This window comes from Hyaloscypha bicolor (genome assembly GCF_002865645.1).
Source record: "Hyaloscypha bicolor E unplaced genomic scaffold K444scaffold_157, whole genome shotgun sequence".
NCBI lineage: Eukaryota > Fungi > Ascomycota > Leotiomycetes > Helotiales > Hyaloscyphaceae > Hyaloscypha > Hyaloscypha bicolor.
In genome coordinates this window covers 243,312-267,769 of record NW_020194659.1, presented here as the reverse complement: position 1 = coordinate 267,769, position 24,458 = coordinate 243,312, and the positions used below count along the sequence as shown (strand labels likewise).

Here is a 24,458-nt window from a genome sequence, read left to right as displayed (position 1 = left end):
TCTACTATTTAAGTATATATTTAGATATTTTATTCTTATAGTTACTATTAGACTATATACGGATTAACTGAGATTTTATATAAATCTTTTAATCTATTTGTAATTTCTTCTTAATTAATATTTATACAAGCCTATTTAGTAATAGCTTTATAATATAGTAATAGATTTATTAAAAGTTATAGTATTATTTTAATAAGGGTTAAGTTCAGGGTACGCTTTACTATTATAATATACTTTTTAGTAATATAAGTACTAAAAAACTCGAGTAATATTATTTCTATATAATTTTATTAATTAATTACTAAAAAAAAGTAATTAGCTAGCTTCTTAGTTATTTTAATAATTTAATTTTCTCATTTCTAATCTCGGGAATATTAAGGAAGTTATTAGATCCTATTAATAGTATTATTCTAGAAGGGCTTATAGCCTGTAGTTACCTGACCATAGTAATTTGTAATAAATACTTAATTTTATATTATACTATCCGGCCTAATTTTGGCACGATTTCATATAATAGTATGGGCTCTTACTTCATTAATTAGACAAGCAAGCAGCCTTACTATTATTGCGTTATCCAAGCCGAAAGTTACGTATGGGTGCTATACCCCTAATTAGGAATTCTGCCTTGGGGAGGGGGGTGTGCGGGGCGCCAGTGCGAAAATCAGAAAATCAGAAAATCACTTTTCGCTTCTCGGATTTGTCCGCTAGCTAGCTGTGGGCCTCAGTATCTTGGGCCTAGACCAGTAAACCAATTCGTATACTGTTCACAGCAGCCGGAAGATCAAAAAGTCGTATCTCCCAAAATGGTTTCCCCCGCATACAAAATGAGATGAGGTCCCCTTGATTATTGTCAGGGATTCTGGAGTATCTTCTCAACTTGGCTTTCATCTCAATCACATTTAAAGCTCCCGCCACGAGGTAAACAGCTTTAGAAGTTCTCATCGATTGTCTTTGAAGCGAATCCATACAGAAGGCACAATGAAGGCAGGTCTCTCCCTGCTGCCGTCCCTGGCAGCTGTCTGCTACAGCGCAGCTTTACCAAAGGACCTTAATGGCAACGTCTTAGAGCGTGATGCAGACGACTCCGCGCTCATAGTTACCGTAAATCCCTCAGCATCAAAGGTCACGGTAAAATCTACAACACACCCGGGAATTTATGTCACAGTAACCAAGACCTTTACCACCAACCCGTAACCAACCTCTTTCTTTGTTCCATGTCCCGAGCTTTCTGTTTCATTGGTTGGGAGACTGAGACTTGCTACCGGATCTCTCCCGGCTCTTATTCTTCCAAAGAAACATCAAGCTAATTCGTTGCAGTGTCGCCACGGTCAAAAAAACTACTTCGAAGAAGGCAACCACCACTAGAAAAGCTTCTGGGCCTACAATCACAGCATATAAGACCCTCACAACTGCCAGGACAACTGTTAAAATAACCGTCAAACCCATCAGCACCTACATCGATGACAATGGAGATGACTCTGGCGACGGCTCTGGCGACGATACCGACGACGACGTCGACACGAGCACGGATGGCGGATCTCGAGATGATTCGTACTTTGGCTTTGGTGGCTGTGACCAGCGCCAAATCTTCGGACTGAATCCTCTCACCACCATAGATTACTACAACCCAGATGACCCTCAGCCAACTTCTTATGGTGGAGACTGGGGAGAATGGTCCGGATGGGGAGAAGCAACGACTACCACCGATGACTGGGGCGACGATATAGTCACTACAACTGTGCATACATCATCTCGTCACCGCCACACCACAATGGCGTATCCCCCGCGCGTGACCTGGTGGAGCAAACCAGATGCCGCCCCACAGTCGGACGACGAATTCGACTTCACGTCGTTTGACACTGAAATTGAGGAGCCAGAAGAAGTAGACATTCTGAAAATCGAGGAAACCGATAACAAGAAATGGAACGCCCTTCTACAAACCAAATTCTCTGTCACGCTCGATATCGATTACCCAATTAAGCCATTCGATGGAGAGTCTTACATCCCAACCGGGGCTCCATCGAGGACAACCGACGGCGGCCCGTTTGGACCATATGGAAGCTGGTACCCGATCGCAACAACTAGCCGCAAGTATCCCTTCGCATCGACCACTTACAAGTCCCCAGTTGCAACGACTACCCGCAGGTACCCAGGCGTCACAGCTACTCGCAAGTACCCTGGCATAACAACTACCTACAGGTACCCCATCGCAACACCTAGTCCCTTGAGGACCCTGATGTCGAAGATCCCGATGTCGAAGATCCGAACGATGACAATAAAACTGTGAACAAGCGCAACACTTCCCACCAAATAACCTACGAAGGCGATGAAAATAGCGAGAGCGATAGCGAGATAGATGTTCCTGAGGCCGAATTCCCTGACGACGAGACCCCTGATTTTGCGGTGGAAACCGACAATAGGAAACGCCAAATAAATTACGATAACTTACGAGGGCGATGACAATAGTGAAGACGATAGCGAGGCTGACGTTCCTGAAGTCGAGGCCCCTGTCGAAGTCCCTGACCACATTGATTATTACGAGGTGGAAACCGATAACAAGAAACGCGTCCCAGTGCCACAAGTCACATGGTGGGATTTCCCCGAAGAAACTGACACCCCAGAGGTCGACGACACCCTCCCCCCCCCCTTCAGACCTTCGATAAACACGCCTTGAAGACTGGTGACTCCGCCTGTGGACAAGCACCAGTTACTGTCACAGTCACGTCTTATGTCGCGAAGCCGGCGGGGTTAGTACATCTAGCGAGGGAGACAGAGGTCTCGATTAGCCGGACAATGATTGTCTGGATTAGTAGGACTATGGTTCAGGCGGGCGTGAGCGTTTTGCTAACGAGCTCGTCCAGTTCGTCGACTTTGACTTTATCGGCTCAGACGACGTTTGCTACAAGTACGAAGGCGAGTAAGTTCTAATTTTGTCACCAGCTGGCTGAGTTATAAAAATGATAATCTTCTAGAAGTTGAGTTGAGGGAGCCCGTTTTGGAGGAGACAGCATGAATTAGAGGTGGGTTGAGAGTGAAAGGTGATATCATTTCGTTGGGTTGTGGCGGGCAGAGCCCGAAATGGGGGTTTACCTAGCATATTCCATTTTGTGGATTAACAATCTCTGTATAGGTAATGTTTGTTGAGGGAGGTAGTGCATGTCACCCAAGGCTGTATCAACAAAAATCGATACCATTTATGCGGGCCATACGATGCAGTTCCATTTATGGTTCCAATTATTTCGCCAAGGAGTGGTGAGATCGGACTTTTCTTTCTGGGACCTTTCCGTCAATGGATCTCGCATTCAATTTTGAGAGGATAGGTCGAGGGAAGCCGACCGTGTCCCGGGCTATTTTCAGGCCATCTTTAAGATGTTGGAAACGTGCCAATTGGGGAATCACGTGACATTTCTTTCCCCCTTCTTTCCGCAGCGGATATATCCTTTGCTGCACTACATTAGACTTAGATCTCTAGACTGAATATCGATTCTCTGATCACTGTTTACAATGTAGTCCAATTGTCAGAACGGTCCCAGCAACCGAAAGATGGGGAAACTCAAGTGGAGCTCGCCCGCGGGAACGGGAAGAAACCAATAATTTGCCCGCTTGTGGCAAACGTAAATCTTCCCTCCCAGTGACCGCCGGTGCTACCATCCCCATGTGCTGCCCTCGACCGCGTCTCCCCTGGACGCCCCCGCCCGGCCCGTGGCGTTCTGGAACATTTAGTCTTTGAATCCTGGCCTGTAAGAAATGATTTACTGACTGGGTCCCCTCCGTGGACCCTGCCACCCGGAAGTGCTTCCCCGCAAGCCATGCTCCAGTTCAAACAACTTTCCCGCACGGGGCCTCAGCGCGCAGGCCGTTCCGAGGCGCTGAAAAACGCTTGTTTCAAATGATAGCCAGCAGATGATAAGAAAGGACACGATGTATTAGGTAACCTCTAGAGCATGCTTAATGTGCCAATATGGGAGACTTGGGCAAAAATTTGGAATATTTTTATATTCTGTACTTTGGTAGACCAGAGCTGGAATTGCGATCGGTGGAGTTGGGGTTTTGGTGGGAAGTGTTTGGTTTGGATTGGGGAAGGCATTTTGGATTTTTGCATGTTTGGATATACTATTAGAACAATCTCTGTAGCTTATACAAACGTATGAAAGATATCATGTTTTGTTTCGAACGGCAAAGCTGTGCTCTCCTGTTGATGTATGGCCCAGTCAAACAAATTCGCTTCTTTCACCAACTTCACTTCATTGCTTTTCATCAACACCCTGACAGCCAATTTCTAAAAGCACAAGGAACGAGGATTTGAGTCTCAACGTTTAATTCCTTTGGCGGAAGAAACTCTATGCATACCAAGGGGCTAAAGTTTCGAATTGTTTGAGGAGAATTCAGCTTATGTTTTTCCGCTGGATGTGGTAGATTGTAACGAGGCCAGATCAATTACCCTTCCGGTGCTAACCTTATGCGTTCCGGCCCAACTCGCTGAGGTATGTATGGCTTTCAATTGTTACCTTTCTCCAGATGATTGGCTCTCCACCGCCCGAGAAGCAAAGCAGGTCCGTGGGGAGGTGGAAGCCAGGGCCCCGGAGCGAAGGCGTTGTGCTAGGCCTAACCAAGGTTGAAGTGCTGCAGGTCTCCAGAGCTCTTGCACTGCAACTACAGGGGATCCGTCCATGAAAAACAGCCCTGTCGCGACAAACCTAGACCCTTCCACAACGCCATTTGAATGCAGCAGCTCATCCTTCTCACGATTTCATAGGCTTTTCTGGCGAAGTGTGATGAATCTGCAGCCAAATCAGCCCATATGCTTGGACGACAGCTTGATTGAGCTCTGATAAGCCAATTCAATGAAGAAGGACGCCTCCCACTCTCCAGGTCTCCCCGAGCTTCTCTCGCTCGCCCCGGGATCCAAACAAATTTGCTTGAATTTTGAGGGCAATTTGGGAAATCGCGACTCGTGAGTCGTGGTGACTGCTGTGCTGCATCTGTGCGACCAAAGCGACTTCTAAACCAAGAACTTCGAGGGTTTGTCTTCATACGTCCTGCCATCTCCCCGGTGTCTGATATCAAGCACCTCGTTATCCGTTTTGTTTTTCAATACCCCTCTTGGTTGCGCAGCCAGACGCGCCCTTCGTTTTCTCTCATCTGCCCAGATCCCTCCCACTGTACTCTTCTGGAGGTCTCAACCCCGTCAACCCCGCTATCATGCCTTCTTTGACTCCGGTGATTCTCCTCCCACTGGTCTTTCTGGTCCTCTATTTCGTGTACCAGTACTTCGGCAGGCTGCGACCTCTCAACGCTATCCCAAACGCTCACTTTACGGCTCCATTCTTCCCGATATGGTTGATATCAATCCGGTACCGCAAGCGCGAGAACCGCACCGTATGGGAGTCGCACAAGCGGCTCGGGCCGGTAATACGCCTTGCCCCAGAGGAAATCAGTGTGTGCACTTTACAGGGGATAAAAACTATATATGGGAACTGGGACAAAGACACGTGGTATGAGGCTTTTATCAACTACGAGTGAGTGTATTTTATGATTGGCTGGAGTTCTTTCTGAGATATTTATGTCCAAAAGATACCGTCGGCATGTGTTACGTTTTGGCCGTAGCCATCCTGCCTCCTCCCCTCTTTATATCGATCGTACAAACTCCTGAATCAGAACCTGCTGACTCCCAGCAAGAATTCCACCTTTGGTGGCCGAAATTCAATCCGCCCCACACTCCGCTCACAAGCGCCGAATGGCAAACATCTATTCGAAATCATTTCTTCAGAACTCCCCAGACGTCTCCAACTTCAATAGGCGCATCCTCACCGAAGGTGTGCTGCCCAAGATCGCCACTTCAGCCACTATTGGCTCTTCTCTTGATGTCCTACGCCTTGGTTATGCCTACGGGATGGATGTGATGTCCGCTTATGAGTTCGGCAGTGCCTACGGAACCAATTTCCTCGGCGATGATGTAGCACTCAGCGGCTTCCTTGCTGCCTTCACAGCCGTGAAGCGCGGTGTTTTCTGGGCTGGGCGCTTGCCAGCTATGACTCGGGCTTTGCAACGCATTGGCATTAACCTCGTCCCACAGGAAGCCATGGACGGCCAGGCTTACATGGAAGAGAAGTGCTGGAAGCTGTGCTCACATCTCCAGACCGCCACGGAAACGAACTCCTTCACCTCTAGCAGCACCAAACCTGTGGTCTACTCGCAACTATATTCAGCTCTAGAAAAGACTCTAGAAAAGACGCCTCTTTCGCCAGCCCGAGGTCCAGATTTTCTCCGCAAGTCCGTGGCTTCAGATATGCTGGATCATATGATCGCAGGCTATGAGTCATCAGGCATTGCACTAGCCTATACGATGTACGAGTTATGCATGCACCCAGAATTCCAAACATCACTCCGGGCAGAGCTGCGGTCTGTGAACCCACCTCTCATGTTCCCTATCAGTACTGGAGACAATGCATTTTCAGCCTCTGTTCCGCCCCCCACACTTCCCAGGGCCTTGGACAGTCTTCCCTTCCTCAATGCAGCTCTGTACGAGACACTGCGTTTGTATCCACCTGGAGCAGCAGGTCAACCTCGAGTTGTTCCTCGTGGAGGAGCAGTGCTGTGTGGGTACCCGCTTCCCGAGGGTATTGTGGCTCATGCTGCAGCCTACTCGGTGCACAGAAATGAAGAGACATTTAAGAGGGCCGAGGAGTGGTTGCCTGAGCGCTGGATGGGCGGGAAGGAGAGGGAGGTGAAAAACTGGTTTTGGGCATTTGGGAGTGGGAGCAGGGGGTGCATTGGGAAGGAATTTGCTCTGCAAGGTGAGCCTTTTATCTTAATGATTTAGTTTACTCCTCCTGGCTCTTCACTCCCCCTTAGTCCTTCCTTTTGTTTTTGTGTTGGAGATATCATCCATTCTGCTATTCGGATCAAAGTTAACCTTGTACAGAAATGCTCGTTTTCCTGGCGGCGGTGTACACGAATTTCAGTACTCACATTGTGGATGCGGAAGGAATCGAGCCTGCGGATGAATTTATTGCCGGACCGAGTGGTGGGAAGCTGATCTTGAGATTCGAGAAGGTCGAATAGAGGACAGACGGAGTAAACCATGCCAACCGGAACGGTTTAGTTTTGTCATATCAAGTACTATATGATAGAACAGCTTTTCCGCCACCTTTTGATATTCCTTTCAGCCTCTCGACTCCTCCGCACTCTTGATTCCCACACTCGGGTCTTGAATGGCTACATTCCAGTGCAGATCCCCTCAGTGCTTATGAGCCTACGGACCAAAGCCCGTGTTTTTAGCGATATATTCAGGTCTGGCAAAACCAAAGTCGCCCAATTCACTTCACAGTTTCTTAACAACTATAGATTGAAACTTTATACCATTCAAGCACACACAACAAAAGAAGCCAGAATGAGTTTAGAAAGCCTTAATAACCAATTATGAATATAAAGGAAAAGCATCCAAAATAGTTATGGGGTTCGTTTCTTAGCGAAATGCCCTAAAAATACCGACTTTAGTTCGAAGGCTCGTTAAGCGAGCCCGAAAAGGGGCTGCGGGGTTGCCACAATACCTGTCAAATATCATTTGGATCTATTGCTTCTTACTTGATTGTGAGCTGTTTGGTGGTACTTTTCAGAGGGAAGTTATTAAATATAGGTCTAGAATGCTGGAGGATATCATTGTTCTGAGGAGGGTGGAGGTTTGTGATGAAGGATGGCATAATTTCATTAAATTCATAACCTGTGCCACGGCGGGGGATTACCCGTCCTTGTCTTCAAAATTTTGAAGTCCCTGTGAACTCTTGATATCATATAGCGTCCTTTGCCAAAATTGCGCTCTCCAACGGCACAAATTGTGGCCCAACATAATCTGCACTCCTCGAAAACCAAAAGATGGCTACGAAAACTGATAAACCCCCAGTGATTAAGCAAGTATAATTCATCGTCGCCGCATCAAATGGTAACGCAAATGGGAAGCAGAAGATCACTATAAAAGCTATGATGTAAAGACACGATATCCCGTTGACAATGAACCCAGTTGCCCCTCTCATCCAGAACCACCCCGGAGCGACGTTGATTCTTCGAGTGAGAAAATGAGGGAGAATGGCTGCTAGATATGAGAGCGATGATAGTACGACGAAGGACCCAATGAATGCGTTGAATGCTGTTTGGCTTCCGACGTAGATACAGCCGAGAAGGGTGCAAATAACTGCACATAGCATAATTGAGTTGAATGGATTTCGTTGTTTTTGATTTACCACGGCAAAGAATCCATGGAAAGGAGTTGCTTTGTCTCGGGCTAGGGTCCAAAATACTCTGCTTGCTGTCAGGTAGCATCCTAAGGTCGCGACGAGAGAGGGGAGGAATGCCAGAATGAGAAGTCCGAGCGAGCCCCCTGCAGACCCAGTCGATTGCCGGTAGATTTCAGCAAGCGGAAAGAGATACGGGTTCTCTAGAACTGTTGTAAGATCGTTGATGCTGTAAAACATGGCGATAAGATAGAAGAAGGCGGTGAAAAATCCGATGATGAACTGTGCCAAGATGGCTTTTGGGATGTTTTTGCTTGGACTTCGAGAAAGGATCAGTTAGTGTGGCGTTTCAGGGAGGTTGGTACATACTGGGGGATCTCTTCTGCCATATGTGTGATGACATCGGGGGTGCCAACAGCAAAAGCTCCGTTTAGCATCCCTAGGCAAAACGCAAACCCGTTGCTCGTATACCCTGTCTGGTTTTGCCATTCACGCCAGACAAATTTCGTTGAAGCATACCCACTCTTATAATGCGGCATTATAGCACACACAAGAATGGTGATAATTACGCCGGCGATGACCAAAAAACCTCCGATGGATTCGATGATAGGAAGTGCTTTGTTGGCATACAACGTGATGAAACAACAGGACCAAATGCAGATAAGATAGGCCACAAACACCTGCCATCTCTGAATCTCAAACCCGTCGTGGAACAGAGCATACATGGACACGCACTGTACAGCGACGATTTGAGCAGTGGCAGTCAGGCCCAGAATCCAGGCCAGAAAGTTCCACCAGCCAGCAAACCAGCCACAAACTCTGCCATACGGACCTGCTGTCACCGAGGCCCAGTGATAGACTACTCGAGGGTTAACTTGGCAAGATGAAACAATGGATTTGGACGCACCTCCTCCAGATGACGGCATTGCCGAAGCAAGCTCTGCAATAGATGCAGCGATGAGCCAGTAAAAGACGGAAGCAGCAACCCTGAACAAATGAGTAGGGTTTCCTGAATATTTACTTGAGAACTTACAGTTCATAGATAACTCCTGGTGGTCCGCCATTGTAAATGGCTACAGTCTATTGTTGCCAGCATCAGATTGTAAGTCATTTCTTCTTTTTGGACCAGTCCGAGATAAACTTACAACACTACCACCAATTGCAATCCATGTGTTCCCGGAAGTGATCCCCAACCCAGCAATATGAATGAAGTGAAAGTTTCGGTCAAGCTCTTGGCGATGACCTGAAGCGTTGATGAGTCCATCGGAATCTGGACCTTGATTTTCAACACCAACCGAATCCGTTGTGTGCTTTTGCTCTGTAACTTTCTCCATATTGGAAGGTGATATTGATATCATAGTAAGACAGGGAGGGCCAGCGGGCGATTTGGAGCTGTGTGACCAAAGCCCATGAAATGAAAATCTTTCCCGAAGTGGTTGGCAGGCTTTCGAATCGAGATAAGGAGTCCGTTTTCTTTTTCGTGGCCGTCGTACGATGCCGAGATCTTTTGAGGACTGGGCTACGCAATAATTTAGAGACTACTGCCTAGCCTCCGACGAGAAAGAAGTATGGAGGCACAAAAAGAAAAGGAATACAATCAGAAGGATTAGATGGTGTCCCAGGGGCCGGGTTAAACCAAGGTTATCTCCCAATCGCTTCCCTTACGAGATAATTTTACGTCCCCTCAATTTAGCGGTCGCCAATCAGCCGCCATGTTGTAAATGCCCAATTGAGTCACTGCTGGATCAGGAACGCAACCTGCATTTCGTGGACCTTGGCAGTTGAGAGTTGCATTATCTGCCGTTCACTCCCGCAAACAGCGTGAAAGGTTATCGGAAGTACATTGCGGAACAGAACGATTTTCTATTCGCTACCCAGGTACGGACGACTTCTTCCCCCACTCTGTGGAACGTTCTTATGGCTTTTGTGGTGTAACCGAATTTAAAAACAACAAGCTTTTAATGGTTCGGGGCGACCCTGCTCGGCTGCTCTTAGCCTGTGCCGCGTGCAAGGATTATTTTTGGAGAGGAGGGGAAATGAGCAGCACAGACCCTGGTAAAAGACTTACCCATTGGGCCTTTGGGAAGAGCGGTCGGCCGTCTGCGTGGGGGAGAAATTGTTCACGAAATGCATTCTCCGAGTTGGGAAGAGAGCTGTTACACGAGCAAGGGCCAAAGGGACGGGTCGTCGGTATCAAATGGACTTCAAGATTTCGATCTTTAGGATTCCTGGACCAATCCGACCAACATATTCATGTCGTATAGATCTGCACAGACAGAGCGGGATATGTTTTGGCTTCCAGCTTGCAAGATTACGCCGGTGAGTATCCGTCAAATGTTATCTGTTTTTTCATGTTCCTATGATTGAATAGATAAGTTGAAGGTCGAGTTGCTTCCAGTCAATTCGATACAATCCATTTTCACCAATGTTGCTGTGCGACATCGCTTGATATCATGATGTCTACATCACAGAGCTTTAACCAAGAGTTTAAGATCGAAACGTGGACTCTGTACGGTGTAGGAATGCTCGCGATCTTCACCCGGCTGTAAGTGCTTCAAGCATACTCTATGTAGTGTTTCTGAAGCCCAATTCTAACTACTTTGAACTTTATAGGGCATCGCAAATTCGAAGGCTGGGGATCAAAAGACTTCGGACAGATGATTGGCTTATCATTACTGTAATACCATGGTATACTCTCCTCGTTGTCTCCGTCAACAGAGTCATAATCGGCGGGGGATCCAACTACATGACACCGGAGGATATCGCGGCATTGACACCGCAGACCAAGGCAGATAGAATAAGTGGGAGTAAATGGGTGTTAGTCTCGGAAGAAGTGATGGTACTTTGTGTTTGGACTTGCAAGATTTGCATGCTGTTGATATACAGACGCTTGACGTGAGTGAACTTTGGTTGATTGATTGATTGAAGCTCTTGCTGGTTTGAAAATGGACGACTGATCATTGCAGAGGAACAGTGAAGGATTGACTCGAGGAAAGATAATCAATGCTGTTTTAATATATGTTGCTGCTGGTTTTGTGGCCTGCCAGATTGCGCTCTTCACAACCTGCAGACCATTCTCGGGATACTGGGCGGTCCCGGCTACCGACGGTGAGTTCAAGTCGAGGGATATTTTGAAATACAAGGCTGATGACGACGTGTAAGATCAATGCTGGTCATACTACAACTTCGAGATAGTTGAAGGAACTTTCAACGTCAGTGCTGACTTGGTTGTCCTCCTTGTTGCCATTCCTCTCCTAATGAAACTCCGAATCCCCATCCAGCAGAAGATTATACTGGTCTGCGTCTTTGGAATGGGTGTTTTTGTCATCGCTGCAGCAATATTGACGAAGGTTTACTCCCTCGTTCCAGATTTGGTATCATACTCGTACCTGAACTGGTACTTCCGCGAAGCTTCTGTCTCGATCTATGTCACGAACCTCCCTGCAATCTGGGCACTGTTTCGCGATATCTTCCCTGCTGTGAAATACTGGGGTTATCCGTCCAGGACGTACAGTGATGGAACTGTCGAGAACCGAAAAACTTGGTTACCTCAATTCGGGACGAATTATAGCGGAGGCCCGGATGTCGAATTTAGAGACGATCTGGAGATGTTTGACCGCTTGGGAATGACGAACTCTATAGAAGGTTTGGATGGGAGGAGCAAAGATCAGGGCTTGGCTCTATCAGTCTCAGAATTGAGCACTTCAGGTCATCTTGCCGTGTATAAGGACGTGCCATTCATTATTGCGGGGAAGAAAGTCTGAAAAGAAAGGCCGAAAAGAAAGGTGCCCAGCTTGGAGCTCATCGAACTTTCTTGAATTGTAAGATCAACTTGTCACCCTTCGGTCCAGCACTATACGCATCCAGCTGCTCGATATCCCCATCATCGATAATTTTCGTCGTATAATTCGTATATATTGCAGCCACAACAATCTTCAGCTCTGATTGACAGATCAGTTGAGACTTTCGAGCAAAAGATAGGTGAAACATGATGGAAATCTCTCTTCCACTCACCAATCACCGCAAGGTTATTTCCAATACACATCCTCCCACCACTTCCGAACGCCCAGAACCACCGCATCATCTCGTCCCTTTCATCTTGAGTAACTTCCAGCCATCGCTCCGGTCTCCACATCTCCGGCTCCTGGAACACTTCCTCATTCCGGTGCAGAGAATACGCTTGCGCACTGACCCGAATACCAGCCGGGATGTTGTTATATCCGCAAATCGAGATGGGAGAGCGTGGCTCACTTGGTGGTGTTATTCGGGGCTGGGAACCTGGGACTGAGGGACGGAGACGAAGTGTTTCCAGAAGGATGGCATCCAGGAGGGGGAGGCTATCGATGGATCGCGGAGACGGCAGTTCGGAAGCGGGATATAAAGAGGACTTCTGGGTCAATATAGAGGAGGGATAGAGTATGGGAGGGGACAGAGAAAGCATTTCTTTTTGGAGGGAGGATTGGAGATCAGGACGCTGGGAAAGCTCGTGCATCAGATAGGCCAGGGTCCAGGAACTCGTCTCTGTGCCTGCTAGTATATGATCCATGAGTTCAGAGGCGACAACTAGTCGAAGTTGAGACTTTGGAAGAGGGGGTGGTGGTGTTTTGTCGTCTGAAGAGTTGAGCTGGCTGAGAAGTTGATCATAAACAACCGGCTTCGTCCAAATGTCATCTTTTTGATCTTTCCGTGACCCTTTCGGGCGAACTTCTGAAGAAGCCTCAACCTTCTGAAGCATTTCAAGACATGGTTGTTTGATTTCGTCCAATGCACAATTGACCTCCGGGGGTTCGAGATTAATACCAAGTTTCGTGAGGAAAGTTGTGAGAAGAGGGAAATTCATTGACCAGAAACCATATCCCTTGGCGATCTTTCGTTTCACGAGCCATCTTTCTCGAGCTTCCGAATCTAGCAAGAAATTTGCACTATTTTGCAGGCCAAAGATAAAGGCGCTAATGAAGTCCATGTAGACGGCAAAGTTATATTCCAGTACATTGAGGAAGCCCCCTTGTACTGCAGCTGTCTCGATGATCGGGAGCAACCGCTCGATGACGATTTCTCGGGACAAATCTCGAATGACTTGGGATGACTGAAGAGCTGATTTGCTGTAGATATTTGAGAACATACGCTTCCTCCCTGCATGGGGTTTTCTCTCTATCATGGAAAACATGTTTGGTACGCTGAAGACTTGTCAGCATGATCTCACAGGTCTATCGGGAGACGGAGCAATCTACCCATAATTAGCAAAAGCGTGGTAGAACGCATCCTTATCAAATCGGTCGCTGTAAATGACTCTGAGCGCATCGGCGGAATTCACGCTGAGCTCTCTTGGGCCTAACCTGACGATTGGACCCAGGCGCCGATGTGCGTCATGAATGGCCTTAGTTTCTCGGCCTAGATATCGTTGCCAGATAATCCAGCCATTTAAGAAGTGACTCGTAAAGTGCGCACTCGGTATCCTAGAGAGGGGGGAGAAGAAAATGGGTCGGATGACAAATATGTATGCCAGGGACAACAGTAACACAGATTCGAAAAGCAACAAGATTGCCATATCTTAAGATAGAAAAGCTTTGGTGGTTGGGTACAGAAGCTCTGGCTAGGATGTTTGTTATGTGAAGGAAGGATACTGTGTGAATCTGGGAGAGAACGATATCGGATGTATTTTCAGTCACGTGACTACAATACCCCCTTTTACCACAACCCGTACAGTGTCAATTTAAGTAACGATTATGAGCCTAGGCACAAAATTTAACCATACACAACGACGAATTTCTTCATAGTACCGTTGCACAATGGACCATTTAGAGTTTCTCAAATGCTTTTCTCTGTACTGCGCTTCCCTCAAATTGCGCTGCAAGGGATCTATGATACATGATCAAAAAACTCCGCTTCGGAGTCAAAGACCTCGTCCCAATGCACAAGCTCTCTCGTGCTCAAAATGAGAAACCAAGTCGCCTCTTCGTATCCTTCCTAAGAACTCCATCAACTCAACAACTGCTTTTGTGCAGCCACATGTCTCCGATGACTGTTCAATTCTGGACTCACGGTACTAGCCACAACGTCAGAAGCCAGGTACTTGAAATTGCTGACAACTCAATTGTGGTGTGTGGAAACTTGGGGTGGGTTACCCAGCACAATGTTAGTAGTCTTTAGGATTTTAGTCTCCTTGATTCTCTTCGCCAGTGTCTCGATGCTCACCAGTACTTCTTCAGGTCGTTATCGTGGCCAAAGACCACTTCATTGAAGCCCCGTCGAGGTACTTCCGTATATTTTAGTATTACAGATTTACTTCTCGTATGAGGGTACGTTAAGTACAGACCAACTTTTGAAAGGTTTGATCTCGTAACGATCGATGATGTCGTAGGGAATCTTGAGCAGGCGTTCGATGGTATTAAACGGTAACTCAGAAATGCTTTCTAGCACCTTCATATTAGCCAAGACAACCCGAATGTACTAATAAATGTGGGCACAGTCAGCTTACCGATAACCTCCAATGGCATAGGCTCCGGAATGGGAATATCCACATCAATTGTCCAAAGCTCTCCTCTCTCATTGACTCGAATAGTAGACACAATTCTCTTAGCCAATGCCTCAAATATCTCATCGCGTCCAAAGACCCAAGCGATAATGAGCCAACCTTCCTGCCCATACACCTTGCTCTCTTGTCTTCCGTTCACTATCCGGTATTTTGTCCCAAGGCGAAATAATCCGAATGCATTGATATTGGTCGATCGAGCCAGCCAACGGAAACAGAATGTCGTAGGAAACTCTTTTTGGTACTGCCTTGAAATTTAATTGTGCGATGTTTTGCAGGATGAGGAGTGCTTCTTCATCGTCTTCACTGCAGTCGATCTCCTTGGCCTCAATGGGAGAATCTCCCTTTGCCCAAGGCGGAATCAAGAATTACTTCCACACAGGACTAGCAAGGGTCAGAGCATGCGAACAAACTTTCCCAACAAAGCGTTCATTGGTGTAAGTGACACGGATGCATATATCTCCAGCCTCGAAGACGAAAGGATTCTGTGGTGTGGCAGCGGCAGGCAGTGTGAGAAATGAATAGATTAGATTAGATTAATGGCTATTAATCTAATCTATTCATGAAATTTTCTCATTAATCATATTCTATTCACGAATTAATTAAGCTAATCATGAATATTCATGAATAACTTGATTAATGTACACGTGATCGCAGCACGTGACAAGCTAGCCTAATTAGGTAAGGATCAGGCTCTAGTGCTGCCTTGCTTCTACGGAGTAGAGAGAAAAGCTCGCTAAGGCAGTGCTAGAGCAAGAACCTTACTTAATTAGGCTAGACTATCACGTGCTGTAGTCACGTGTATATCAATCAAGGTATTCATGAATAATCATGATTAATTATTCTAATCTAATCAAATTACATAAGTATCACGTTAATCAAATTCTATTCACGCTATTCATGAATATTCATGAATTAATCAATTAATCAGATTAATTTTTTCGCACACTGGCGGCAGGGACGTCGAGATTCATGGTTCTTGTTTGACTGTGCGAGACTCGCCCGTAGAATGAAGCTGTTTGGAGATAGTCGGTGGAGTAGAAGGTACGCTTTAAGGAGTACGTAATGAGGATGGGAGTTGGCGGATTAATTGCCGATGCGCTGATTGTTCTTGAAAAAAGAGAAGAAGGAAAATCAAAGACTCGATGATAAGTTTGAAAGAAGATTTGAGAAATTTGTGGATTTATACACCGGTCCTGGTACAACGAGTGACCCCGCGAAGAAGTTCTGGTAAATTTTAGATATCTGTGGATTCACTTTGGAAATTTGGCATATGCATTTTTAAAACGCAGCGAAGAAGAGTAAGGACCGGCAGAGGTAAGTTTGAGCCCTTTTGAGTCTTTTTTGAGACTTCCTCTGAGGCATGTTCTTGCAGTTATGGCTTGAAAAAATAGAGCAAGCGAGGGAGATAGGGGCTGGCACTGTCACGTGCATGACCCCTTAACAGTCAATTTATCTAGCTTCGATTAAGAAAAGTGAATAATCCTCAAGTTTCAAAAATTTACAAAGACGAAGCTTGGGAGATCCAGAAAAGCGGGATGTCAGATGGAGTCATAAACCTTCTCGGAGTTCTTGAATTGCTACCTTTCTTCAACACATGAAGTCGAACCTAGACCTTTCCACACAACTTCAAGGAACAGAATAGAGTTCTCGACATGTCACCCTTCAAGAAGGAGAGCCTCCATATGCTAACTCGCCCTCGAGCCACTCCAGCTCTACCCACCCCACCGACTTTCAACTTCCCAACCGGTGATGTCACAGTCCTCCTCTCCAACGTTTCGGATCCAGATACTACAACACGTGCCCTCGCATCAACCTCCTCCCTTAGTATCGCCAGTCCAGTATGGAAGAAATTCTTGTGCCCGCCCTGGGCCACAGACTCCACCACCCCAGCCACATCTCTGGATTTCACATCCGACCCCCTCTTCGCCATTACCCTCTTACTGCAAGTCGCACACCTCCAATTCCGGAATATTCCCAGCAAGTTACCGTACAGTCAGCTATTGCAAGTAGCCATACTGTGCGACCAGTACTCATGTGCCAGTCTTGTTGCGCCATGGCTCGATTCCTGGTTGTCTGATGAGAAGCCGGCATCAAAGGAAGATGGCAAGGAGGGGTGGTTGTTTATCGCTTGGGCTTTTGGTCGAGAATCCGTATTTGAAGAACTTGCAAAGAAGCTGGTGTTCGAGGTGAAGATCGGTAAAAACGGGAAATGCTTAACAAAGAATGGAGAGGTCATGCCAGAGCCGATGCCAAACGAAATCTTGGGTATGCCCTTCTTCCTTCCTCTGTCCATTTCTTGAGAAAGTCATCAAAGAGAATTAAAATCCAATGGCTAATTGATGAACACAGAAAGTGTACTTAAGATTCGAGCAGAAATAATCGAACAGCTCTTTCGCATTCCCTTCACCTGGCTCACGAACTTCGAGCAAAGCACTAAGCCCCTCTGTCTGCGAAACTACGACAAGGAAGCCTGTGATGCCATGATCTATGGATCCGTTGCTCGAGGAATCCAAAAAGCCTCGTTGTGGCCTCTTACTACTTCAAGAAACATCACGTTGAGCATCGAGGAGCTGGCGAATGTGCTAAAGGGAATCAAAATCCAAATTCTACAGGAGCCGAGAGGAAAGAGCGTGGAGTGGAGCCATATCAACTGCAAGACTATTAATATGCACTTTGGTGTTGCGAAAATTTTGGACTCAGTTGGTAATCCTGTGTTGGACTGCCATAGGTTGCACATGAGAGAACAGAGAGGAGAGGTTAAGGATAAGTAAAGACCAAGCCGGGGAGAAGCATACGATTATGGCCGAATTTATCATGCAAGGATAATTTCTTTGGAATCTTGAGATCAGTGTTAATGAATGCAATTACTTAGCACTAAAGTAACGGGGACAGAATAGTAATTAAATGATGGCCTTTGCGAACAGGTTGTCCATATAGAGCTGAGGATTGCTCCGGCACTTACTTCACGCCGAACATCTCAAGTGGTTACTCCTTCCCCAAATTCAAATTCCTTCTCCGTTATTGCATTCATTCCACGCAATCTTTGTTGATGCTTAATGGCACTCATGAAGCTCTTTCTAAATAGCAATTGTCAGCTATTCAGATAGTTTTGAGGTGCTCTGGTGGGCAGAGCTGCAATAAATTGAAAGGCCATATCCGATCACCTGATTTATGCTAAACAATGAAATACAATACAGTCTCGGGGAGCATTTAAATTTATTGGTATATGCGCAAAACCAGCAATCTCACGCCGTGGAGAGTTTCTTCTCATCTTTAATTGTTCTCACACTCGTACCCTCCGCCAGCTTTGTTTCAAGAATATTGATCCCGGGAACGTCAAAGAGACCCCCCCTCCCCCTCCCATACATGTGACTACTGATAAGAGATGAGTAATAGGAAATTGTGCTACGTGTTCTGCTATGGTGACCACTTCTCAGAACCCCCTCTTCCACGTGATTAGGTAAGGCATAATTTTGACCTCCCTAGCAGTTGCCCTTTTCATAGAACTATAAAGTTTAATCAGCATGGCACAACGTTATTAAAGGGCAACTAACAAAGCTTAGGAGAGAGGAATCCTTTCGTTCATTTTGCCTGCGATGTTGAATTTTCGAAATTGCATCTCAACCTCAAAACCACCAACTCATCCGATGAACTGAGAATGAGGATGCTGCATTGCTACACTGAGCCACAAATCAGGAGACATTACAACTTCTGAAAACAAAAGCTGATCTCCCATCACTGGATTTTGAGACGACCAATCAGAGAGGAGTTTTTCTGCAGCTAAGACGCATAGCGCAAATAGATGCTGAAGTTGCTTTCAGCTGCCACCTGAGCCGTCACAAGCCACCCGTTTGAGAAGAAACCAGTAAACTGCTCGGTTTCTTCCAACCATATGCCCGTGAGCCGGTTGCCTTTAGTTGAAATCGGAGATACCAAGATGCGAGAAAGCTTTCCAACCGGTCCTCTTTGCACTCGCAAGTCACTTGCAGACCAATTCCGTGAACTTGGAGTGAACCATGGCGACACACTCCTCCTCCATTCTTCACTCAGGTCACTTGGTTGGGTAAACGGCGGCGCAGAGGCCGTAGTCCTTGCGCTCTTGGACGTGCTAGGTGACACAGGCACGCTGGTGGTTCCCACCCAGTCCTCAGACAATTCGGATCCGGCGAATTGGCAGCATCCTCCAGTGCCAGAAGCATGGAAGCCAATCATCCGCGAGACTATGTTGCCGTACGATCCTCGCACTACTCCTACACGCTTGATGGGCGTGATCGCTGAGACCGTTCGGACGTGGCCTAGTGCTGTGCGGAGTGCGCATCCTCAGACATCATTTTCAGCTGTTGGGCCCCATGCGGAATCACTCATGGCTGGTCATGCACTTGATTGTGCTTTTGGGGAGCAGAGCCCCTTGGCAAAGCTTGAGCGTGCACATGCTCGTGTGTTGCTTCTTGGTGTGGGATTTGAGAGTTGCACACCTTTTCATCTCGCGGAGTATAGGATACCGGGAGGGATGACGGAGAATTCATTTGCTATAATGACGGATGAGGGGCGTCAATGGATGACTGTCCGTGATACTGCACTTTCGGAGGAGCGATTTGATGAGTTGGGCGCGGATTTTGAAAAGGAGAGGACGATAGTTCGTGGGAAGGTTGGGGGAGCGGGTTCACGCCTCTTCCAGCTGGGCGATGCGGTCCAGTTTGCGCAGAGGTGGCTCTTATTGAAACGCCCATATGTTCCTTGACAAATTTGTATGAATCGACTTCGTATTCAGCCTGGAAGCATGAACCCTAGTTTTCCGTTTTGATTTGATACCATGTCTTTGAGATGGCTGGTGCCGCGACACTCGCAGTTTAGTTTTGAAAGCATTAGTTTGAGGCCGACTTGGCCTATATATTAGCAATCAAGGAAAGCGATTAAGAAGAGAATCGTGACCATGCAACTTGGGCGAGTTTCGTGGAGCTCTGAGGATTGAGATGGGACAATGGTGGCGAGGGACACGCGAATGTACTGGGCCGCGGAGGAGAATGATACAAATGAACGAATTTGGTACGGATATTAAGGGGGCATTCTCCCGTTCGGCCGAAGATTTGATCGTGTCTGTACGGAATAGATATGAAGAGAGACGGGTGAGGCTGGGTGGCGATTTGATTTGGACTAAACAGGTTTAGCGCTAAAATCGCGAGGCTTAACACAGCATCTTCAAAAAAGCTGCGTCAACTATCATCCGCAGCAACGTCGCCATGGACGACCTCGAATCCCTCGAATTGCTCTCTCTGGTCTCTAAGGTGACCTCGGAGTTGCAGAACCATCTCGGAATCAGCGATAAGACCCTCGCCGAGTTCGTCATCGCCCAGCATGCAGAATGCAAATCCCTGGACGAGTTCCAGCAGAAGCTGGAGGCGATGGGCGCTGAGTTCCCCCAGAGTCTGATCGAGAGTATCGACCGCCTGGTCAAGACTATGCACCCGAAGTACAAAAAGGGGAAGGCTGCGAATGGCGAGACAGGGAACGGATCGCAAAGGGCGGAGGAGAAGTCTAAGGTTTTCAAGGGCCTGGCGCTGCCGGACAAGGAGTTACCGTGGCAGGATTATGTGGATGCGCAGGCAGACGGAGCGGCGAATAGAGGGACGGATGCTATTGATGATACACTTGCGCTGTTGGAAGGGCTTGAGAGTAAGGCGAGGGCGGAGAAGCCTGCGAGGACGAGTCGAAAACGAAGTCGAAGCCCTGATGAGGATTACGATAGAGGTCGGAGTCGAAAAGAGAAATACAAGTCACGGTCACGGTCAGTGGAGGATAGGAGGCGAAGGAAGAACGGCTACGAGGACGAGGATGATTATGGACGATCCAGAAATGGTTACAAAAGCGGCAGACGGAGACGAGACGAAGACGACCAATTTAGACGGCCCCCAACGCCCGAGATTGATGATGAGCCTATTATTTTCAAGGTGTACGATGGTCATATTACGGGAGTGAAAGATTTTGGAGCGTTCGTGAATATACATGGGGTCAAAGGGAAGGTGGATGGCCTTGTCCATGTATCAGCCTTGGTGGAGGGTCAACGGGTAAACCACCCTTCAGATCTGGTATCGAGAGGACAGCCGGTGAAGATCAAGGTCGTCAAGATTGAAGGCTCTAGGATCGGGCTTTCCATGAAAGATGTTGATCAGGAAACTGGCAGAGATATGGCTCCACAAGCCAGGATCCAATCAGGCGCCAATATGGAGAGGCTAGGGGGAACGAAGAACGAGTACGGCCTGATAGACGATAAAGTGTTGGTATTTGAAGGGGACATGACAAACAACTCTCGGAAGGTGAAGAAGAGAATGACGTCTCCAGAGCGATGGGAGATTCGGCAGCTTATTGCTTCTGGGGTTGTGAAGGCTTCAGACTACCCAGATCTAGATGAAGAGTACAACGCCACATTGAATGGCGAGGGAGAAATGGAGTTGGAAGAAGATGTTGATATTGAGCTGCGAGAAGAGGAGCCACCTTTCCTTGCTGGACAGACGAAACAGTCTCTCGAGCTTTCTCCTATCCGAGTGGTCAAGGCTCCGGATGGTTCCATGAATCGAGCTGCTATGGCTGGGACTACACTTGCGAAAGACCGAAGAGAATTAAGACAACAGGAGGCACAGGATAAAGCTGCTGAAGAAAGTTCAAAGGTTGATCTATCGGCGCAGTGGAATGATCCTATGGCAGCACCGGATGAGAGGAAATTTGCCAGTGATCTACGAAGCGCCAAACCCCTCCCAGCACTGGAAGATGTGCCCGAGTGGAAGAAAGCAACACAGAATAAGGAACAATCTTTTGGACGAAGAACAGATATGACGATCAAGCAACAGCGAGAATCGTTGCCTGTCTACAGATTCAGATCAGAACTAATCAAGGCTGTACATGCCAATCAATTGTTGATCGTAGTTGGAGACACTGGCTCGGGAAAGACGACGCAGCTGACTCAATATCTGGCTGAAGCAGGTTTTGCCAACAATGGCATGATTGGATGTACCCAACCTCGTCGTGTTGCTGCTATGTCGGTAGCAAAACGTGTTGCAGAGGAGGTGGGTTGTCAGCTCGGTCAAGAGGTTGGATATGCCATTCGATTTGAAGACTGCACCAGTTCAGCGACCAAGATCAAATACATGACCGACGGCATGTTGGAACGCGAGGTTCTCATGGATCCTGAGTTGAAGAGATATTCAGTCATCATGTTGGACGAGGCTCACGAACGTACGATTTCGACCGATGTCCTCTTCGCACTGCTGAAAAAGACCTTGAAGCGTCGACCGGACTTGAAAGTCATCGTTACATCCGCTACTCTTGATGCCGACAAATTTTCTGCGTACTTCAACGAATGTCCCATCTTCTCAATTCCCGGAAGAACTTTTCCGGTCGAGATCATGTACTCTCGTGAACCCGAGTCCGATTATCTGGATGCAGCTCTCGTTACCGTGATGCAGATTCATCTTACGGAACCCCCTGGAGATATTCTTCTCTTCTTGACTGGCCAGGAAGAAATTGATACCAGTTGTGAGATCTTGTTCGAGCGTATGAAAGCGCTCGGACCAAGTGTCCCCGAGCTCATCATTCTCCCTGTGTATTCAGCATTACCCAGTGAGATGCAGAGTAAGATCTTCGACCCAGCGCCTCCTGGAAGCAGAAAAGTCGTTATTGCCACCAACATTGCAGAAACATCCATCACGATCGACCACATCTACTATGTCATCGACCCTGGCTTCGTCAAGCAGAACGCATACGATCCGAAGCTTGGAATGGACTCTCTTGTTGTGACACCTATTTCCCAAGCTCAAGCAAAGCAAAGAGCTGGCCGTGCTGGGAGAACTGGTCCGGGAAAGTGTTTCCGTCTTTACACCGAAGCTGCATTCCAATCCGAAATGCTGCCTACCTCAATTCCAGAAATCCAGAGGCAAAATCTCTCTCACACGATTCTCATGCTCAAAGCCATGGGAATCAACGACTTATTACACTTCGACTTTATGGACCCTCCACCCACAAACACGATGTTAACAGCCCTCGAAGAACTCTACGCCCTATCAGCTCTAGACGACGAAGGACTCCTCACCCGCCTCGGCCGCAAAATGGCTGATTTCCCTATGGACCCCTCCCTAGCCAAAGTCCTTATTGCAGCCGTCGACATCGGCTGCTCGGAGGAAATCCTCAGCATCGTCGCCATGCTCTCCATGCCGCCCCCCTTCTACCGCCCAAAAGAAAAGCAGACGCAAGCCGACCAGAAGAAAGCCAAGTTCCACGACCCGCATGGAGACCATTTGACTCTCTTGAATGTCTACAACTCCTGGAAGCAGAATAAATATGCGAACCCTTGGTGCTTTGAGAATTTTATCCAAGCTCGAAGCATGCGCAGAGCAAAGGATGTCCGTGATCAGTTGGTGAAGATTATGGAGCGGTACAAACACCCCGTCGTCTCTTGTGGTCGCAACACGCAAAAAGTCCGACAAGCATTATGCAGCGGCTTTTTCCGCAACTCCGCGCGCAAGGACCCACAAGAAGGGTACAAAACGCTCATCGAGGGCACACCCGTGTACCTGCACCCCTCTTCCGCGCTGTTTGGCAAGCAGGCGGAATGGGTGATTTACCATACGCTGGTGTTGACGAGTAAAGAGTATATGCATCAAACGACGGCGATCGAGCCGAAATGGCTTGTGGAGGCGGCGCCGAGCTTCTTTAAGGTTGCGCCGACGGATAAGCTGAGTAAGAGGAAGAAGGCAGAGAGGATACAGCCGCTTTATAACAAGTTTGCTGCGGAGGATGATTGGAGGTTGAGTGCGCAGAAGAGGCAGGGACGGGGAGGGGGTGGGGGGACTTGGGGTTAGATGTTTGTATTTGTGTATAGACTGGAAATGGTATTGTATAGACCAATCTTCTTCTCCAGCCTGTTCTACGTCTGTATTATGTGTTTCGCTCTTCGCAACTGGCTAACCTTCAGCAATGCTTCAGTGGTGGTTCTTCTCGACAAAAATAACTGACAATAACACGTGATGTATGTCGAAAAAGTCATATGGAGCGTCGATCCCGAGCAAACGGCGGCCGCACCATCGTCATTCTGAATCTCTTGGCGGCGTTCTTCCCTGTCATCTCAAGGATCGGCCCCTGTGTTGACGGCACTCGCGCCAGTGTGGCTTCGGCAATGCCCCATATTTCGAGCCTCACTTTTCACGACCTCACTCCATCCTTACTCCATCCTCACTTCACTTGCACTTCGCTCCCACGCCATTGTCCCGAACACACCCACAACGCGGTCCGCTATCAGATAATTGGCTCTAACTGGATCTAAAGATGGGTTTGAGTCGGTCATAAGCTAGGTTTGAGGAGGCTTGCGGGTTTGACAAGGCTGAGATGGGTATTTTACGACAACATGAAAAGATGGGATGAGACAATCATCTTTCGAGGCTTCTCTCATCTTCACTCAAGCTGCTAAAGCATATCAATCTCTTGATATATCTCGAGAAATCGATAAGTTTCTTAGCTTAGCTCATCTACCAACGTACCAGGGACCCAACATATGTCGGTGGTACCACGGAGGCGTTTTCCTGGGACCCGGTTTCTCACTGACAGCTCGACGTGGCCGCATCGCCAGACTTCACAATTTGGCCCCATGCCACAATCAGGAATAATACGAAATTCTGTGTGCCGAATTGCGAACCGTCTCCTTT

The 24,458-nt window shown here is 47.5% G+C and overlaps 7 protein-coding genes across 7 annotated transcripts; 5 read left to right on the top strand and 2 right to left on the bottom strand.

Annotated features, from left to right (window-relative positions):
* The first annotated feature begins 908 nt into the window (after positions 1 to 908).
* Positions 909 to 2,577, top strand: K444DRAFT_668266 (uncharacterized protein). The gene is made up of 2 exons (XM_024887389.1): positions 909 to 1,128; positions 1,352 to 2,577. The coding sequence occupies exons 1-2, from the start codon at positions 979 to 981 to the stop codon at positions 2,285 to 2,287; spliced, it is 1,086 nt and encodes a 361-aa protein (XP_024730183.1). The 5' UTR covers positions 909 to 978; the 3' UTR covers positions 2,288 to 2,577.
* A 2,301-nt stretch (positions 2,578 to 4,878) lies between these two features.
* K444DRAFT_619254 (cytochrome P450) lies at positions 4,879 to 7,200 on the top strand. The gene is made up of 3 exons (XM_024881482.1): positions 4,879 to 5,519; positions 5,680 to 6,797; positions 6,926 to 7,200. The coding sequence occupies exons 1-3, from the start codon at positions 5,203 to 5,205 to the stop codon at positions 7,063 to 7,065; spliced, it is 1,575 nt and encodes a 524-aa protein (XP_024730182.1). The 5' UTR covers positions 4,879 to 5,202; the 3' UTR covers positions 7,066 to 7,200.
* Positions 7,201 to 7,698: 498 nt separating this feature from the next.
* Positions 7,699 to 9,798, bottom strand: K444DRAFT_571842 (amino acid transporter). The gene is made up of 5 exons (XM_024877330.1): positions 9,377 to 9,798; positions 9,265 to 9,311; positions 9,139 to 9,218; positions 8,601 to 9,090; positions 7,699 to 8,550 (listed from the first exon to the last, which is right to left on the bottom strand). The coding sequence occupies exons 1-5, from the start codon at positions 9,587 to 9,589 to the stop codon at positions 7,791 to 7,793; spliced, it is 1,590 nt and encodes a 529-aa protein (XP_024730181.1). The 5' UTR covers positions 9,590 to 9,798; the 3' UTR covers positions 7,699 to 7,790.
* An 835-nt stretch (positions 9,799 to 10,633) lies between these two features.
* K444DRAFT_668263 (uncharacterized protein) lies at positions 10,634 to 12,174 on the top strand. Its single transcript, XM_024887388.1, has 4 exons — positions 10,634 to 10,776; positions 10,845 to 11,126; positions 11,206 to 11,339; positions 11,394 to 12,174. The coding sequence occupies exons 1-4, from the start codon at positions 10,685 to 10,687 to the stop codon at positions 11,993 to 11,995; spliced, it is 1,110 nt and encodes a 369-aa protein (XP_024730180.1). The 5' UTR covers positions 10,634 to 10,684; the 3' UTR covers positions 11,996 to 12,174.
* Positions 11,656 to 13,779, bottom strand: K444DRAFT_599659 (cytochrome P450; the record flags this gene model as incomplete). The annotated part of the gene is made up of 3 exons (XM_024878584.1): positions 11,656 to 12,172; positions 12,246 to 13,408; positions 13,463 to 13,779. 3 exons carry the CDS (start codon positions 13,777 to 13,779, stop codon positions 12,033 to 12,035), a joined length of 1,620 nt encoding a protein of 539 aa, XP_024730179.1. The 3' UTR covers positions 11,656 to 12,032.
* A 2,639-nt stretch (positions 13,780 to 16,418) lies between these two features.
* Positions 16,419 to 17,537, top strand: K444DRAFT_635505 (uncharacterized protein; the record flags this gene model as incomplete). The annotated part of the gene is made up of 2 exons (XM_024883872.1): positions 16,419 to 17,031; positions 17,116 to 17,537. 2 exons carry the CDS (start codon positions 16,419 to 16,421, stop codon positions 17,535 to 17,537), a joined length of 1,035 nt encoding a protein of 344 aa, XP_024730178.1.
* A 1,166-nt stretch (positions 17,538 to 18,703) lies between these two features.
* On the top strand, positions 18,704 to 19,507 carry K444DRAFT_541937 (aminoglycoside acetyltransferase; the record flags this gene model as incomplete). Its single annotated transcript, XM_024875837.1, has 1 exon — positions 18,704 to 19,507. The coding sequence occupies one exon, from the start codon at positions 18,704 to 18,706 to the stop codon at positions 19,505 to 19,507; it is 804 nt and encodes a 267-aa protein (XP_024730177.1).
* Positions 19,508 to 24,458: the final 4,951 nt, after the last annotated feature.

Coding starts and splice junctions, on each gene's coding strand:
- K444DRAFT_668266 (XM_024887389.1), top strand. CDS start 979: ATGAAGGCAGGTCTCTCCCTGCTGCCGTCCCTGGCAGCTGTCTGCTAC. Junction 1,129..1,351: donor CCTCAGCATCAAAGGTCACG/GTAAAATCTACA, acceptor ACTTCGAAGAAG/GCAACCACCACTAGAAAAGC.
- K444DRAFT_619254 (XM_024881482.1), top strand. CDS start 5,203: ATGCCTTCTTTGACTCCGGTGATTCTCCTCCCACTGGTCTTTCTGGTC. Junction 5,520..5,679: donor GAGGCTTTTATCAACTACGA/GTGAGTGTATTT, acceptor ACTCCCAGCAAG/AATTCCACCTTTGGTGGCCG. Junction 6,798..6,925: donor GAAGGAATTTGCTCTGCAAG/GTGAGCCTTTTA, acceptor AACCTTGTACAG/AAATGCTCGTTTTCCTGGCG.
- K444DRAFT_571842 (XM_024877330.1), bottom strand. CDS start 9,589: ATGATATCAATATCACCTTCCAATATGGAGAAAGTTACAGAGCAAAAG. Junction 9,219..9,264: donor CCAGGAGTTATCTATGAACT/GTAAGTTCTCAA, acceptor TCATTTGTTCAG/GGTTGCTGCTTCCGTCTTTT. Junction 9,091..9,138: donor AATGCCGTCATCTGGAGGAG/GTGCGTCCAAAT, acceptor ACCCTCGAGTAG/TCTATCACTGGGCCTCGGTG.
- K444DRAFT_668263 (XM_024887388.1), top strand. CDS start 10,685: ATGATGTCTACATCACAGAGCTTTAACCAAGAGTTTAAGATCGAAACG. Junction 10,777..10,844: donor CTCGCGATCTTCACCCGGCT/GTAAGTGCTTCA, acceptor TGAACTTTATAG/GGCATCGCAAATTCGAAGGC. Junction 11,340..11,393: donor GGCGGTCCCGGCTACCGACG/GTGAGTTCAAGT, acceptor ACGACGTGTAAG/ATCAATGCTGGTCATACTAC.